The sequence below is a fragment of the Rutidosis leptorrhynchoides genome, chromosome 6 (assembly GCF_046630445.1).
Source record: "Rutidosis leptorrhynchoides isolate AG116_Rl617_1_P2 chromosome 6, CSIRO_AGI_Rlap_v1, whole genome shotgun sequence".
In the NCBI taxonomy this organism is placed as follows: domain Eukaryota; kingdom Viridiplantae; phylum Streptophyta; class Magnoliopsida; order Asterales; family Asteraceae; genus Rutidosis; species Rutidosis leptorrhynchoides.
In genome coordinates this window covers 258,036,855-258,050,845 of record NC_092338.1, presented here as the reverse complement: position 1 = coordinate 258,050,845, position 13,991 = coordinate 258,036,855, and the positions used below count along the sequence as shown (strand labels likewise).

The following is a 13,991-nucleotide window of genomic DNA, read 5'->3' as shown; positions in this document are numbered from 1 at the left end:
AGAAGCTTTCAAAGTACACGTATAATCGTAAACTTTTATTTTCATTACGGAATTCTCTTTTGTAATACACGTCGAATGAGATAATGATCGGTGTAAGGATCAACATTTTTGAGTGACTAAAGTGTGTGTTTTAATTTTGAGTTGAGAAGTTGGATATGGTTTGTATTTTGTATACGGTTTGTGTTTTGTATATGGTTTTGTATATATACTTGAAAAATAAATTATAACTATTACATTAAAATTAAATTGTAGCTATTAGCGTAGATATAGTTTTCCTTATGTAATTGGAATTGTATCTAGTCTTCAATTAGGATGTCGATATTTATGGTATACTTGGTGCTCAAGATATGTAGCTTGTATATATATGGTTGTTTGGAATGAGAATAAAACACACAATTCTAAACACTTTCATGGTATCAGCCTAATAGATCCTCTCTATAATTATTCTTTTCTTTCATCTTCTTCGTATACTTCCTTTTTCTTATCGACAATTTGTGTATTCATATTAATTTAGCATACAGTTTAAACCCTAGTATCAATTTTCTTATCTTTAATCTCTTTTCTCGGGTACGTAACTAGAAGACCACAAATAAAGTATTACATTCTTTCTTTTATTTGGTAATTATGAACACAAGAATATAACGATCACCTATCTGCCTCTTCTTTTTCGATTTGCGTTCTTTCTTCCATCCTTATCACTTTCCTATTATTCATCTCTATTGTTCATCGTATAAAAAAAAGAAAAGAAAAAAAAGAAAAGAGATCTCCTATAGCCATTACGTTAGTCAACAAAAGATCAATTAATAAATAAATTGATTTGTATTTGAGGCTATTATTGGTTGTGATATTTTTTTTATTGACCGTGACTTTTTTTTGTTTTGCATTGGTTCTTCTCCAACATTTTTTTACGCATTATTTTAATTTTATGCACCTTCGGATATTGAGTTAGCAATGTCATTGAATACACCGGACGACAATTGGTATATGGATACGGGCGCAACTTCTCATATGGCCTTATCTTCAGGTAAACTTATGTCTTTTTATCCGTTAAGCATTTCTAAACATATTGTTGTTGGTAATGGTAATTATATTCCAATAAAAGGCTATGGTAACACATCCTTTCCTACCTCAACCCGACCACTTATTCTACGTGATATCCTATACTCTCCTCAGTTAATAAAGAATCTTATTTCCGTTCGTCGATTATCTAACGATAACCATATTTCTCTTGAGTTTGATCCTTTTGGATTTACTGTAAAGGACTTTTCGAATGTCACACCAATCATGATATGCAATAGTTCTGGCGATCTTTATCCGCTTTCACCATCTATCTTTCGACGTCTAAGCTTACCTTCTACTTTTTTAACGGTGTCTCAAGACTTATGGCATCATCGTTTGGGACATCCAGGCAACCGCATTTTATCTTTTCTTAACAATAAAAGTTTAATTTCTTATATTAAGAATAAAAAGACACATATTTGTCAATCTTGTGTGTTCGGTAAACAAATCAAATTGCCTTTCTTTTCTTCGAATACTTCTATGGTGTTACCTTTTGATATAATTCATAGTGATGTATGGACTTCACCTGTGCTATGTACCGGAGGACATCGTTATTATGTTCTATTTATCGATGATTTTTCTAATTTCCTATGGACATTCCCTTTGTCTAATAAATCTCAAGTCTTTTCTACCTTTCTTGCATTTACAAAATATATACAAACGCAAATTAATATGCGAATTAAATCTTTTCAATGCGATAGTGGCATTGAATATAACAACACTTCCTTCCACAACTTCTGCACTTCCAATGGCATGACTTTCCGTTTCTCTTGCCCATATACTTCTTCGCAAAACGGTAAAGCCAAACGCAAGATTCGCGCAATCAATAATATTGTCCGGACACTTCTAGCCCATTCTTCTGTCCCACCCAATCTTTGACATCATGCCCTCCAAATGGCTACCTATCTATTAAATATCATTTCCAGTAAAATACTCCACAACTCCACTCCCACCAAAATTCTCTACCAACAACGCCCTTCCTATGATCATCTTTGTGTATTCGGTTGTTTTTGCTATCCTCTTCTACCCTCTCATTCTACAAACAAACTCGCTTCCCGCTCCAAACCTTGTGTTTTTCTAGGTTATCCTACTCATCATCATGGCTATAAATTTTATGACCTTACCACCAAACAAATACATATCTCACGACACGTTCTTTTCGATGAAACTCAATTTCCCTTCACTAAAAATACGCCTTCACCACACACGTATTCTATTTTTACGGATGATGTTCACCCACTGTTATGGTCCAACACTTTCAGTCCTTCTTCTTCGGCCCAACAGCCTACTGCTGCGGCCCAGCATCAATCATCCTCACCTCGTTCATTTCCTAACCTTGATTCTAGTCCAACAACCTCTAGTCCTCCACCTTCGCATAGTCCATCACCACAACAAACTACTACTTCTTCTCCTAGCCCATCACCTCAACCATCACACGTGGTCCATGTCTCTCCACCCCGCATAGTTCACACTCGTAGTATGTCTGGTATTTTTAAACCAAAAGTTCCTTTTAATCTTTCTGTTGCTACTACACTTTCCCCAGTTCCCCGAAACCCTAAGGATGTGTTACTTGATCCTAATTGGAAAATGGTCATGACCGACGAATTTAATGCTTTATTTATAATAAGACATGGGTTTTGGTACCACGCACCACTAACATGCGTATAATTCATTCTATGTGGGTTTTTAAACATAAAATGAAATCTGACGGAACTTTTGAGCGCTATAAGGCTCGTTTGGTAGGTGATGGCAGGTCACAACAGGTTGGCCTGGATTGCTATGAGACATTTAGTCCGGTGGTTAAACCCACTACTATACGTATTGTGCTGAGTCTCGTTGTTTCACATTCTTGGTCTATTCATTAGTTAGACGTTAAGAATGCTTTTCTTCATGGATTTCTTCGGGAAACAGTATTTATGCATCAGCCACCGGGTTTTCGAGATCCAAAATTTCCGGATCATATATATCTTCTACAAAAATCTCTTTATGGTTTAAAACTGGCACCTCGGGCATGGTACCAACGTTTTGCTGATTTTATGACTACTATTGGGTTTCAGAATAGTAAATGTGATAATTCTCTTTTTATTTATCGTAGAGGCTCTGACATGGCGTATCTTTTATTATATGTGGATGATATTATTCTTGCATCGTCCAGTGATTCTCTTCGCAACATGGTCATCTCCACATTAGCTCATGAATTTGCAATGAAGGATCTGGGACCGTTAAGTTATTTTTTGGGTATCGCTGTGACTCGTCAACCGAATAGCCTCTTTCTACAACAGACTACTTATGCGAAAGAAATTATCGAACGTGCGGGTATGTTCCAATGTAATTCGGTTCGTACTCCTGTTAACATGTCTACTAAACTAAGCAGATTGTCTAGCCTGCCAGTTACTAATCCTATTGAGTACCGCAGTTTGGTGGGCGCGTTGCAGTACTTAACTTTTACGCGTCCTGATATTTTTTATGCCGTACAGCAGGTTTGTCTTCATATACATGATCCGCGAGAACCTCATTTATATGCGTTACGCCGCATTATTCGTTATTTACAGGGCATCTTGATCTACGGGTTACATTTGTACAAGTTATCCAGTCGCCGTTTGATTGCGTATACGGATGCCGACTAGGCTGGCTGTCCAGACACGAGACGTTCCACTTCTGGTTACTGTGTTTATTCTGGAGATAACCTTATCTCATGGTCCTCCAAGCGTCAACACACCTTATCCTGCTCTAGTGCCGAGGTTGTATATCGTTGGGTTGCTAATGTTGTCTCTGACTCTTGTTGGGTACGTAATCTACTGCTGGAGTTACAATGTCCTTTGCCTAAGTGTACACTTGTGTTTTGTGATAATGTTTCTGCTATCTTTCTATCTGGAAATCCTGTTCAACATCAACGGACGAAACATATTGAGATGAATATACATTTTGTTCGAGAAAAAGTTGCGCGTGGCGAAGTCCGAGTCCTCCATGTTCCGTCGCGGTTTCAAATTGCAGATATTTTCACCAAAGGATTACCACGTTTGTTATTTGATGATTTCGGAGACAGTCTCAACATCCGGCCTCCTCCTGCTGCGACTGCGGGGGTGTATTAGCGTAGATATAGTTTTCCTTATGTAATTGGAATTGTATTTTGTCTTCAATTAGGATGTCGATATTTATGGTATACTTGGTGCCCAAGATATGTATCTTGTATATATATGGTTGTTTGGAATGAGAATACAACACACAATTCTAAACACTTTCAGTAGCCATTTGAAATGGACAAAACACTTATCTTTCTCGCCCTTAAATATGCGTGAACATGACATGAACCATGGTGAAATGCAAGGAGGCGAGTGAGGGCGGTCGAGGACAGCACGAATGCTATCCGTGCCCTCGGAGGGTGGGTTTGAGGGCGACCCAATGGTCTAATTCGGCAAATTTAGTGCGAACACAAAATTAGTAGTTGATATCTAAAAGGTTCATATATCCAACTAACACAAACCAACTTAATTATTAGAAATTACTTAAATACGACTAAATAACAAAAGTTAAAACATTTGTCATACTTTAAATAGATATATACCTAATCATTTGCGAACCCTACATCAAACTGGCATTTGGTTGTCCTTCAAGTGTCACTTTGTAGCTTTTCTTTTTCATATCCTCCTTTTTTTGCCTTTTCTTTTTCGAACTTTTTTCATTGTACTACTAGTACTATACTACTCCAATATGTGGCTCATATTTATCTTTAAACTTACTAATATCATTGGTATAAGCTTTTTGGCTATTTTAACGTATCTGTTTTAGTCAAAATAACGGAAAAGCTTAAGAGTTATCCACGCTTTTTTATGTAAAGAACATCAAATGCGAGCGTGAGGTTGTGCTGCACTTATGAAGGACAGGTTTACTTGACTTCTCATTGTGTTTAGTTATTTGAATGTGCTTCCAAAGCTTGATGTCCAATAATCGGGGCCCGTCTCTGTTGCAACTGGAAAAGTACTTGATACGGGAACAAGGCAAAGTCCTCGTGTTCTTAACTCTTGTTTAGTTCCATCCGTAACATCTTTTACTTTGTTGTGAACCTAAAAACGAACATTACCGCCGTTAAAAAAAGGCAAACGTACGTAAAATTATTGATACTCGATTGGTATATACATTGGCTATTCCAAATTTAACTGATACTCGGTATTTCACAAAAACATTTCGAAAAATTACTGTTTACTTCAACAAAAAAAAAAGTCATAAACTTCTAAAACATATGAAGTTTTATTTGTAAATTTAGTGGTCTTATATACAATTTGAGTGGTACTTTATAAAAAAATTAAATTAAAAGTGTACACGGACATGATCACCCACTCCTTACTAAAATCGCCAATGGTTATATATGTATTAAAACCAGTGGTAATAAGAAACCATATGTGTTAGCTAGTTAGACATTTTAAACTTATTTAGCGTTACTTTTATTGAAATTAATATTAATATTAATATTAATACTAATATAATATAGCATGTCCTTCTAATTTAAAATATTGTGAAAATAAACTTAATCGCAAGATTTGAGTATCTTACATGGTGTTGCATAGTAGTTCCATTCTTCATATAGGGGGTACTTAAAACCTGAAAAGTAAAATCCATAGATAAGCAAACATTAATTGAAATTGAATGTATGTGAAGTTATATTTTTGTAAAATATAAGAACTGTTAGAATTAGTTGTAGTGTTTTGATTTAGTTGAATGTGATTGATTAGTTTTAGTTAGGATTGTTTATTGATTAGTTGAATTGTTGTTGTAAGTGAGGGGATGTTTTGTAGGATATGAAGACTTAGTGTTTTTAAGGGAATGATTTTATTGCTTTTTGTTTTGGTACATCTACTTTGCAATACATGGTGGCTATTTATAGCCATCTTAAGTTGGCTAATGATCAAGCTAGAATCTTCGAGCTAATCTAGTGATTTCTACATATTATCACTACTAAATATCTATACTTAAATATCTACTATCTATAATTAATCTAGACAATTCTAGAAAAACATTACATTTTAACACTCCTCCTTAATGTTTTTCGATGTTACTCCGAGCATGTTGCGTAAGAACTCGAACTTTGGTCTTGGGAGTGCTTTGGTGAATATGTCAGCAATCTGCTCTTCAATCTTGCAGTATTTTAATTCAATATCTTTCTTGGCTGAGCTTTCTCGCAGAAAGTGATACTTGATGTCAATGTGTTTTGTTCTACCATGGAACACTGGATTCTTTGCCATCGCGATCGCGGACTTGTTGTCGCAGAATATTTTTGTAGCTTCATCTTGTTTCTCGCCCATGTCTTCTAGTATTCTTCTTAGCCATATAGCTTGATTAGCTGAGTTTGCGGCTGCGACGTACTCGGCTTCAGCTGACGATTGTGCCACCGTTTCTTGTTTCTTTGATGTCCATGAGAATACACCAGATCCAAGTGTGAATGCGTATCCGGAAGTACTTCTCATGTCATCCACCGATCCGGCCCAATCACTATCTGTGTATCCCTGAAGCTTCGAGTCTATAGTGGGCTTGTACCATATTCCATAGTCCATGGTACCTTGCAAGTATCTTAAAATTCTTTTAGAAGCTCCGTAATGTATTTGAGTAGGGTTTTTCATGTACCTGGATAATAGACTCGTTGCGTACATAATATCTGGCCTTGTTGCTGTCAGATAAAGTAGACTTCCGATGAGACTTCTGAATCTTGAAGCGTCTGCTTTCTCCGATCCATCTTCTTGTCTCATCTTCTCATTGGCAACTAGTGGCGTGGCAACGGTTTTGCAACCGTATAGTTTAAACTTTTTCAGGAGATTTTCCGTATATTTCTTTTGGCATATGAAGATGCCTTCATTTTCTTGACTGATTTCGATGCCAAGAAAATAGCGCATCAATCCAAGGTCACTCATCTCGAACGTTTTCATCATGTCTTCCTTAAACTCTTGTATCATTCTCTCATTGTTTCCCGTATATATAAGATCATCAACATACAAGGAAATAATGAGAGTGTCAGAGTTACCTTGGGTTTTGATATAGAGTGTGGGCTCACTTTGACTCCTCCTGAATCCTGAACTTGTGAAGTAGCTGTCAATGCGGCTATACCAAGCACGTGGTGCTTGTTTAAGTCCATATAGAGCTTTCTTTAGCTTCAGGACTTGGTCTTCTTTTCCTTTCTGAATGAACCCTTGTGGTTGCTCGACGTATATTTCTTCTTCGAGAAATCCATTTAGAAAGGCTGATTTTACATCTAGTTGGGAATCTTCCACCTTCGTTGAGCTGCTAATGCCACAAGTGCTCTTATAGTGTCTAGTCGAGCTACTGGTGCAAAAGTTTCGTTGTAGTCGACTCCTTGTTGTTGTGAGTAGCCTTTAGCTACTAGCCTTGCTTTGTGTTTTTGTATAGAACCGTCAGGGTTGAGCTTTGTTTTGTAAACCCACTTTACTCCAATGATTTCTTTATTTTCTGGAGGATCAACTAACTCCCATGTGTTGTTTTTCTGGATCATTCTGATTTCTTCATTCATAGCAGCCACCCACTTTTCATCTTTTGCTGCAACTTCATAGCTTTCAGGTTCTATAGTTGTGAAGTTGCAAGTCTCATATACCTCTGTTAACTTTTTGACTCTTCCAGGTGTTGACTCTGGACTTGAATCATCTTGCGCTAATGGTATTGTTACCGACGGAGAAGTTGGCATAGCAGGGCTCGTTTCTCCAGTACTTTCATCTTGTTCAGACTGCTCCATTTGTAGTGGTTGTTGAGCTGGAGTTTCTATAGATATCCGCGGCAGATATGTTTGCTTTTCAACTTTGTCTTCCTCCCAGTTCCAAGAAGCGTCTTCGTCAAACTCCACGTCTCGGCTAATCACGATGTTATTGGTCTTCAGGTTATAGACTCGGTAGCCTTTTGATTGTGTGCTATAGCCCAAGAATATTCCTTTTTCTGATTTTTCATGGAGCTTGTGACGTTTCTCCTTAGGAATATGGATGTAGCAGATAGATCCAAATACTCGTAAGTGTTTTGCCGACGGTTTCCTTCCACTCCATGCCTCAATAGGTGTCTTGTTTTCGACGGCTTTCGTGGGACATCGATTTAGTATATATACAGCTGTGTATACAGCTTCAGCCCAAAAACTGTTTGGAAGGCCTTTTTCATGTATCATTGTTTTGGCCATTTCCATTACAGTTCTATTCTTGCGTTCAGAGACGCCATTTTGCTCAGGGGCATAACCAACAGTGAGTTGGCATTTAACACCTTCATCTTCGCAAAATTTATTGAATTGTGTAGAGGTGTATTCTTTCCCTCTATCACTCCTTAGTGTTTTTATATAATGGCCACTACTCTTTTCGACGAAGTTCTTGAACTTCTTGAATATTGTAAATACTTCTGATTTTTCACCCATGAAATAAACCCACGTCATTCTAGAATAATCATCGATGAAGAGAATAAAGTACCTGTTTTGGTTAAGTGACGGGGTTCTCTTTGGTCCACAAACGTCGGTGTGCACCAGCTCCAGTATACCTTTCGCTCTCCAAGCTTTGTCACGAGGGAAAGGTTTTCGATGTTGCTTGCCCATCATACAGCTTTCACACGTGTCAGTGATTTCTTCTATGTTAGGCAAGTCTCTCATCATATTCTTCTGTTGGAGGATTTTTAGTGCGTGAAAGTTAAAGTGGCCAAATCTTCGATGCCATAGCCATGATTCTTCAACTTGAACTTTCATGGCTGTGTCTTGGATATACTGCCAACGAAGCGGAAAGTTGCGGTTCTCCATTGGAACTTTGGCTATTAATTTATAGTTGTTTTTCTTGTCACGTATAACACATGTTTTATCTTCGAAGAGTAAAGAGTAGCCATGCTCCATCATTTGTCCAACACTTAGCAAGTTACTCGCTAAGCTTGGTACTAAAAGAACGTCATTAATAGATCGAGTGACGTTATTAATTTGAACAGTTATCGTACCTTTGCCTTTAGTGTCAACAAGCGCTCCATTTCCTAGTTTGATGCGGGACTTTACGGACGTGTTGATACTATCAAATAACTTTTCATCTCCTGTCATGTGGTTTCTGCACCTACTGTCGATCAACCAAGTATCGTCCCTCTGTTTATTTGCGACATGACAGGCATAGAATAGCTGATTTTTGTTCTCCGGTATATCTTCACTTTCTTTCGTGAAGTTAGCTTGATGATTTTGTTTTAAACGACAATCTTTTTCTAGATGCCCAAATCTTTTGCAGTTATTGCATAGTGGTTTCCCTTTGTGGAAACAATCTTTCTCCAAGTGGTTTGTCCTTTTGCAAATACCACATGGAGGGTAGCTTTTTCTTTTTTGATCGAACCCGATTCTGGGTTTTTCTCCTCCTCTCGAATTTTCTTCAAGATTTCTTTTCCCCCCATTATTAGATTTTTGAGACCTTAATTTGAGTTTAGATTGAAAGGCACTTTCGAGTGAGTTTTCACTACGCCGACTCAGTCTAGCCTCATATGCTTCAAGAGAGCCAATTAATTCTGGTACCGACAGAGTCTCGATGTCTTTCGACTCTTCGATAGCAGTAATGACATGATCATATTTTTCTGTCATACTGATAAGTATTTTTTCTACGATCCTTTTATCAGTTATATTATCTCCATAGGCTCTCATTTGATTTACTATTTCTTTTATTCTAGAATAGTAATCTTTAACGGTCTCGGTCTCTTTCATATTTAAATTTTCAAAATCTCTTCTGAGAGTTAGAAGTTTGACGGATCTCACCTTGACATTTCCTTGAAATTCTTCCTGAAGGATCTTCCACGCCTCCTTGGCTGTCGTAGCTCCCATGATTCGTGGAAAGATAGACGGTGTCAAGGCTTGTTGAATGTAGCCTAGAGCAGCAGCATTTCTGACTACATTTTTGTTGTATTTTTCTTGATCTTCTGCGGACAGAGTTTCGTCTTCTTTTGGAGTTGTAAACCCGACTTCGACAATATCCCACAAGCTTTGTGCTTGAAAATATGTCTTCATTCGGATACTCCAAAAATCATAGTTGTCGCCATCGAAGATGGGGACAGGAATATTGTATGCACCAACGATAGTCATGGTGTACTCGAACGAACGCCCAAATAGCTCTGATACCACTTGTTAGAATTAGTTGTAGTGTTTTGATTTAGTTGAATGTGATTGATTAGTTTTAGTTAGGATTGTTTATTGATTAATTGAATTGTTGTTGTAAGTGAGGGGATGTTTTGTAGGATATGAAGACTTAGTGTTTTTAAGGGAATGATTTTATTGCTTTTTGTTTTGGTACATCTACTTTGCAATACATGGTGGCTATTTATAGCCATCTTAAGTTGGCTAATGATCAAGCTAGAATCTTCGAGCTAATCTAGTGATTTCTACATATTATCACTACTAAATATCTATACTTAAATATCTACTATCTATAATTAATCTAGACAATTCTAGAAAAACATTACATTTTAACAAGAACAAAAAACATACATTGACTTGATCATGAAGAAGCTTAATGTACTCAATCGCTTCATGGAGAACCGATGCTGTATCCGTCTGTAATTTAACTTTTGTTATGAGCTTAGATTGTGTTAATTAATTCTTTAAAGTAAGATCAAGAATACCTTCCCAAAAGGCGAAACTAATTGTTGAAGAGCAGTGACTCTATCCCCTAATTTCTCTTTTCGAACCTGCAAAAACCCAGGATAGATACTTCATTAAGGTTTGTATTAATAAATTTGCAATGAACTTACTTTGAGAAATTTATGCATGATTTTCATGGATATCAAGCATTAATTACCTTAAACGTGGGCAATGGTGATGGCGTTTCAAGACGAGGTCGTTTGAAAGGAGGTTCACAAGAACTTTTCTTTATTGATGATCCCATGTCCTGAATTTCTTCATTTAGAGGCTAAATTGAATAAAAAAAAAAAAAGTTTAACTTATGAGGAAGCCCTAATTTTGATAACCATGAACATATGCAATAAAAATTTAATTTGTCACCTTGAAGTTAGGGCTGCTGTTAGATTTCACTCCATATGTCGATGAGAGATATTGAGGCTGCGTTGAAGCGAAATTACCTGCTCGATTATCATTCAAATCCAACATCGATGTGTTCCAAAAAGGCGTCTTATTGGATAAGTGTAAACCTCCAAGAACTTGTTCAGAGGACTGTTCCAAATAAGAGAATCCAGAAGACATCCTTGTAACCGGATTATTATTAATATCATTTAAATTTAAATTCGCTTGAAAGTCATATAAAGACTGGTCTAGTGGTGCTTCTTGTGGTGATTTACTTTCGAATAAAGTTTGTAGCAAGCTTGAAGAAGGGTGATCATGTGAAGTAGTAACCAAGTTTAAAGTTTCTTGTTGCTCCATACCCAAACTCGAGGAATCTTGGCTATCAGCTGATAAGTTGTTCAATATTTTGGGTAGAGTTTGATTGTAATTCTCTTCATCATCTCTTCAATTAGTAACACAAATATAATAAAGTGATTCATCAGATACTTTTTGTGGATCATATAATTACAAAACAATACAATATGGACCATTATTTGTTAGTGGAATATAAAGTTTCATCAATAATTGAAAAAACCAAGTAAAAGAAACACAAAAGGCAGTTGTGTTGTTATTGTATTGTGTATATATATGTAATATGTATGCATATGTAGTATGTATGTATGCTTACATTAATAAAGCTTGATTACAATTAGTGGTTGTAGATGGTGATAAACCTATCATCTGAAAGGCGGAATCCGGCGATACAGCGGCGGCACAACCATCTGAAGACTCATCATCCGTTGACTTTATTTTCATCATGTAATTCATAAAATGATCATTTTGTTGCCAACAGCTTCCATAGTTGCTCATAAACTGTGAACTCCACCAGTTGCCACCACAAATCTCGGCCTCAAATTCTTCTGCCATGATAATTTATGATGGAAGCTTATTTGTTATTGAATTTTAGGTTAACAAAATAAATACATGAAAGAGAGTCAGTTGATCGAGTTTATATATATATTGAGATAATCTGGTTAAAATTTTATAATAATGTGCTAAATCTGAGTCAAAAATAAATTCTTTTTTTAACTGAAATTTCAAGATTTTGTGTCTATAAAATTAATATTAAAAACATTCTAGTCAAATGGAAAATTATTATTTTCCTAATAATTATATATATATATATATATATATATATATATATATATATATATATATATATATATATATATATATATATATATATATATATATATATATATATATATATATATATAAGATTAACAACTATAGTTTCTCTGAGTATATATTATGTACCTATGTTTTCTTCATCTCTATATATCTGTCCTTTTACAAAACTAATTTTGATTCTTTAAACTATATGGAGCTGAGTATTATTTTTATAATATATGAACATTTCACAATCTTAATACAAAAGTTGTATTAATAAGCATATCATATGATGAATTTCAACAATTATATAATTACAATTATTAATCTTAAAAAACGTCGGATTTATTGGAAAAATGACATGAACGGAAGTTATTATTATTTTCTAGATTCGTCAATCAAAATGACTTCTGACTTGAGGTAATTTTTCAAAAGAGGATAAAATTTATTTGAGTTTATTTTGCCGTAGTTGAACTAATATCAAACAAGTATATACAAAATATTTTTTTCACAAATTAAAACTGTAGTTAACACATGTTCCTCGAAATAAAAGTTAAGTGTATATGATCCTATAAAAAGTAGGAGAATTTTGAATAGAATTGGGGTTTAATAATTTAATCAATCAAATAAAGCTTACTTTAAGTGGCCAAGACTGAAATAATTAATTTTCGTCACCTCTGTTCCTTTTTTTTTTCTTTTTTTTTCTTTTTTCTTTACTTTTTATTATTAATTATTATTTGTGTAGTAGTAGTTGCTTATAAACAAAGGAATAGGTAAGATACTGGCACCACATCATCATATTTTTTGCAAGAAAAATATATTTTTTCTTTATTAAATTCTATGGTTGAGATAAAGGACTTAATAAGAAATCAATATGTATTTCCTTTATTTATCAAAAGCGGAATTTAATTAGTTTTCCTAAAAAACTGATTTGATGTCCTCCTAGAGCGGGATACGTAGACCACTCTAAACAATTAAAGGATGCGTTTGATAAAATTGAATTATTTAGTGCTGAATGATTCAGAATCTGAATGGTCAAGAGCCTCTGAATAACGTTTGCTCTGAATGAAAATAAGCTGTTTGATAATTATTTAAAATGAACGGTATGAACTGACTAAAACTACCTTATTAACATGTGACATGAATAAAAAATTCATTATACTTGTTAGTTAGGTGATCAGGATTTGATTTGAGGAGAATATTATAGATAATTTAGGCTCTTAATGGTTAAGAGAGTGTTTCATCTCTGAATGGTTCAGAGCTGAATTCTGAACCATTCAGCACCATATGTCATTCAGAGGTCAGAAACAAACGCACTGAATGCTGAATGGTTCAGTTCAGGATGAACTTTCATATTAGCAGTACCTTAAACTTCCTAGCTCCCAAGATAAAACGGTGCCTGAACCAATGTCATTTATGACCTACTTCCTTTAGAAATCGAGACAAACAATATTATTTATTTATTTTTTTGACCAGCAAAAATAATTTTATTATTAAAACCTCCTAACAAGGCGCTAAGGAGAAATAACAAAAGATTACAACGGCTTTATAACCAAATTATCCCAACGGATAGCGTGTTTTCCTCTATTACAAAGCCAATTAAAAGAAAAACTACGAATATAATCAAATAGACAATTCTTCTTTAACGAGCGATAACCAAATAAAACGTTGTTCCGATATCTCCAAAGATGCCAAAGATATGCGGTCGTTATCACATACAATTTGATTTTCGTATCCGTATTGATTTGCAAACCTTTAAACCAATCAAACCAATTAACCCATG

General features: G+C 35.2%; 1 protein-coding gene across 1 annotated transcript; it reads right to left on the bottom strand.

The window, feature by feature from the left end:
- Nucleotides 1-4,514: 4,514 nt before the first annotated feature.
- On the bottom strand, nucleotides 4,515-12,070 carry LOC139853336 (transcription factor bHLH112-like). The gene is made up of 7 exons (XM_071842712.1): nucleotides 11,727-12,070; nucleotides 11,042-11,501; nucleotides 10,839-10,949; nucleotides 10,663-10,728; nucleotides 10,529-10,594; nucleotides 5,611-5,658; nucleotides 4,515-5,123 (listed from the first exon to the last, which is right to left on the bottom strand). The coding sequence occupies exons 1-7, from the start codon at nucleotides 11,963-11,965 to the stop codon at nucleotides 4,971-4,973; spliced, it is 1,143 nt and encodes a 380-aa protein (XP_071698813.1). The 5' UTR covers nucleotides 11,966-12,070; the 3' UTR covers nucleotides 4,515-4,970.
- Between the last annotated feature and the right edge of the window lie 1,921 nt (nucleotides 12,071-13,991).

What these genes read in the sequence shown, in the direction of transcription:
- LOC139853336 (XM_071842712.1), bottom strand. Translation starts at nt 11,965, where the DNA reads ATGGCAGAAGAATTTGAGGCCGAGATTTGTGGTGGCAACTGGTGGAGT. An exon ending in ACAGCAGCCCTAACTTCAAG is followed by an intron (nt 10,950 to 11,041) that starts GTGACAAATTAA and finishes TATTCAATTTAG; the next exon opens with CCTCTAAATGAAGAAATTCA. An exon ending in TAGTTTCGCCTTTTGGGAAG is followed by an intron (nt 10,595 to 10,662) that starts GTATTCTTGATC and finishes GTTAAATTACAG; the next exon opens with ACGGATACAGCATCGGTTCT.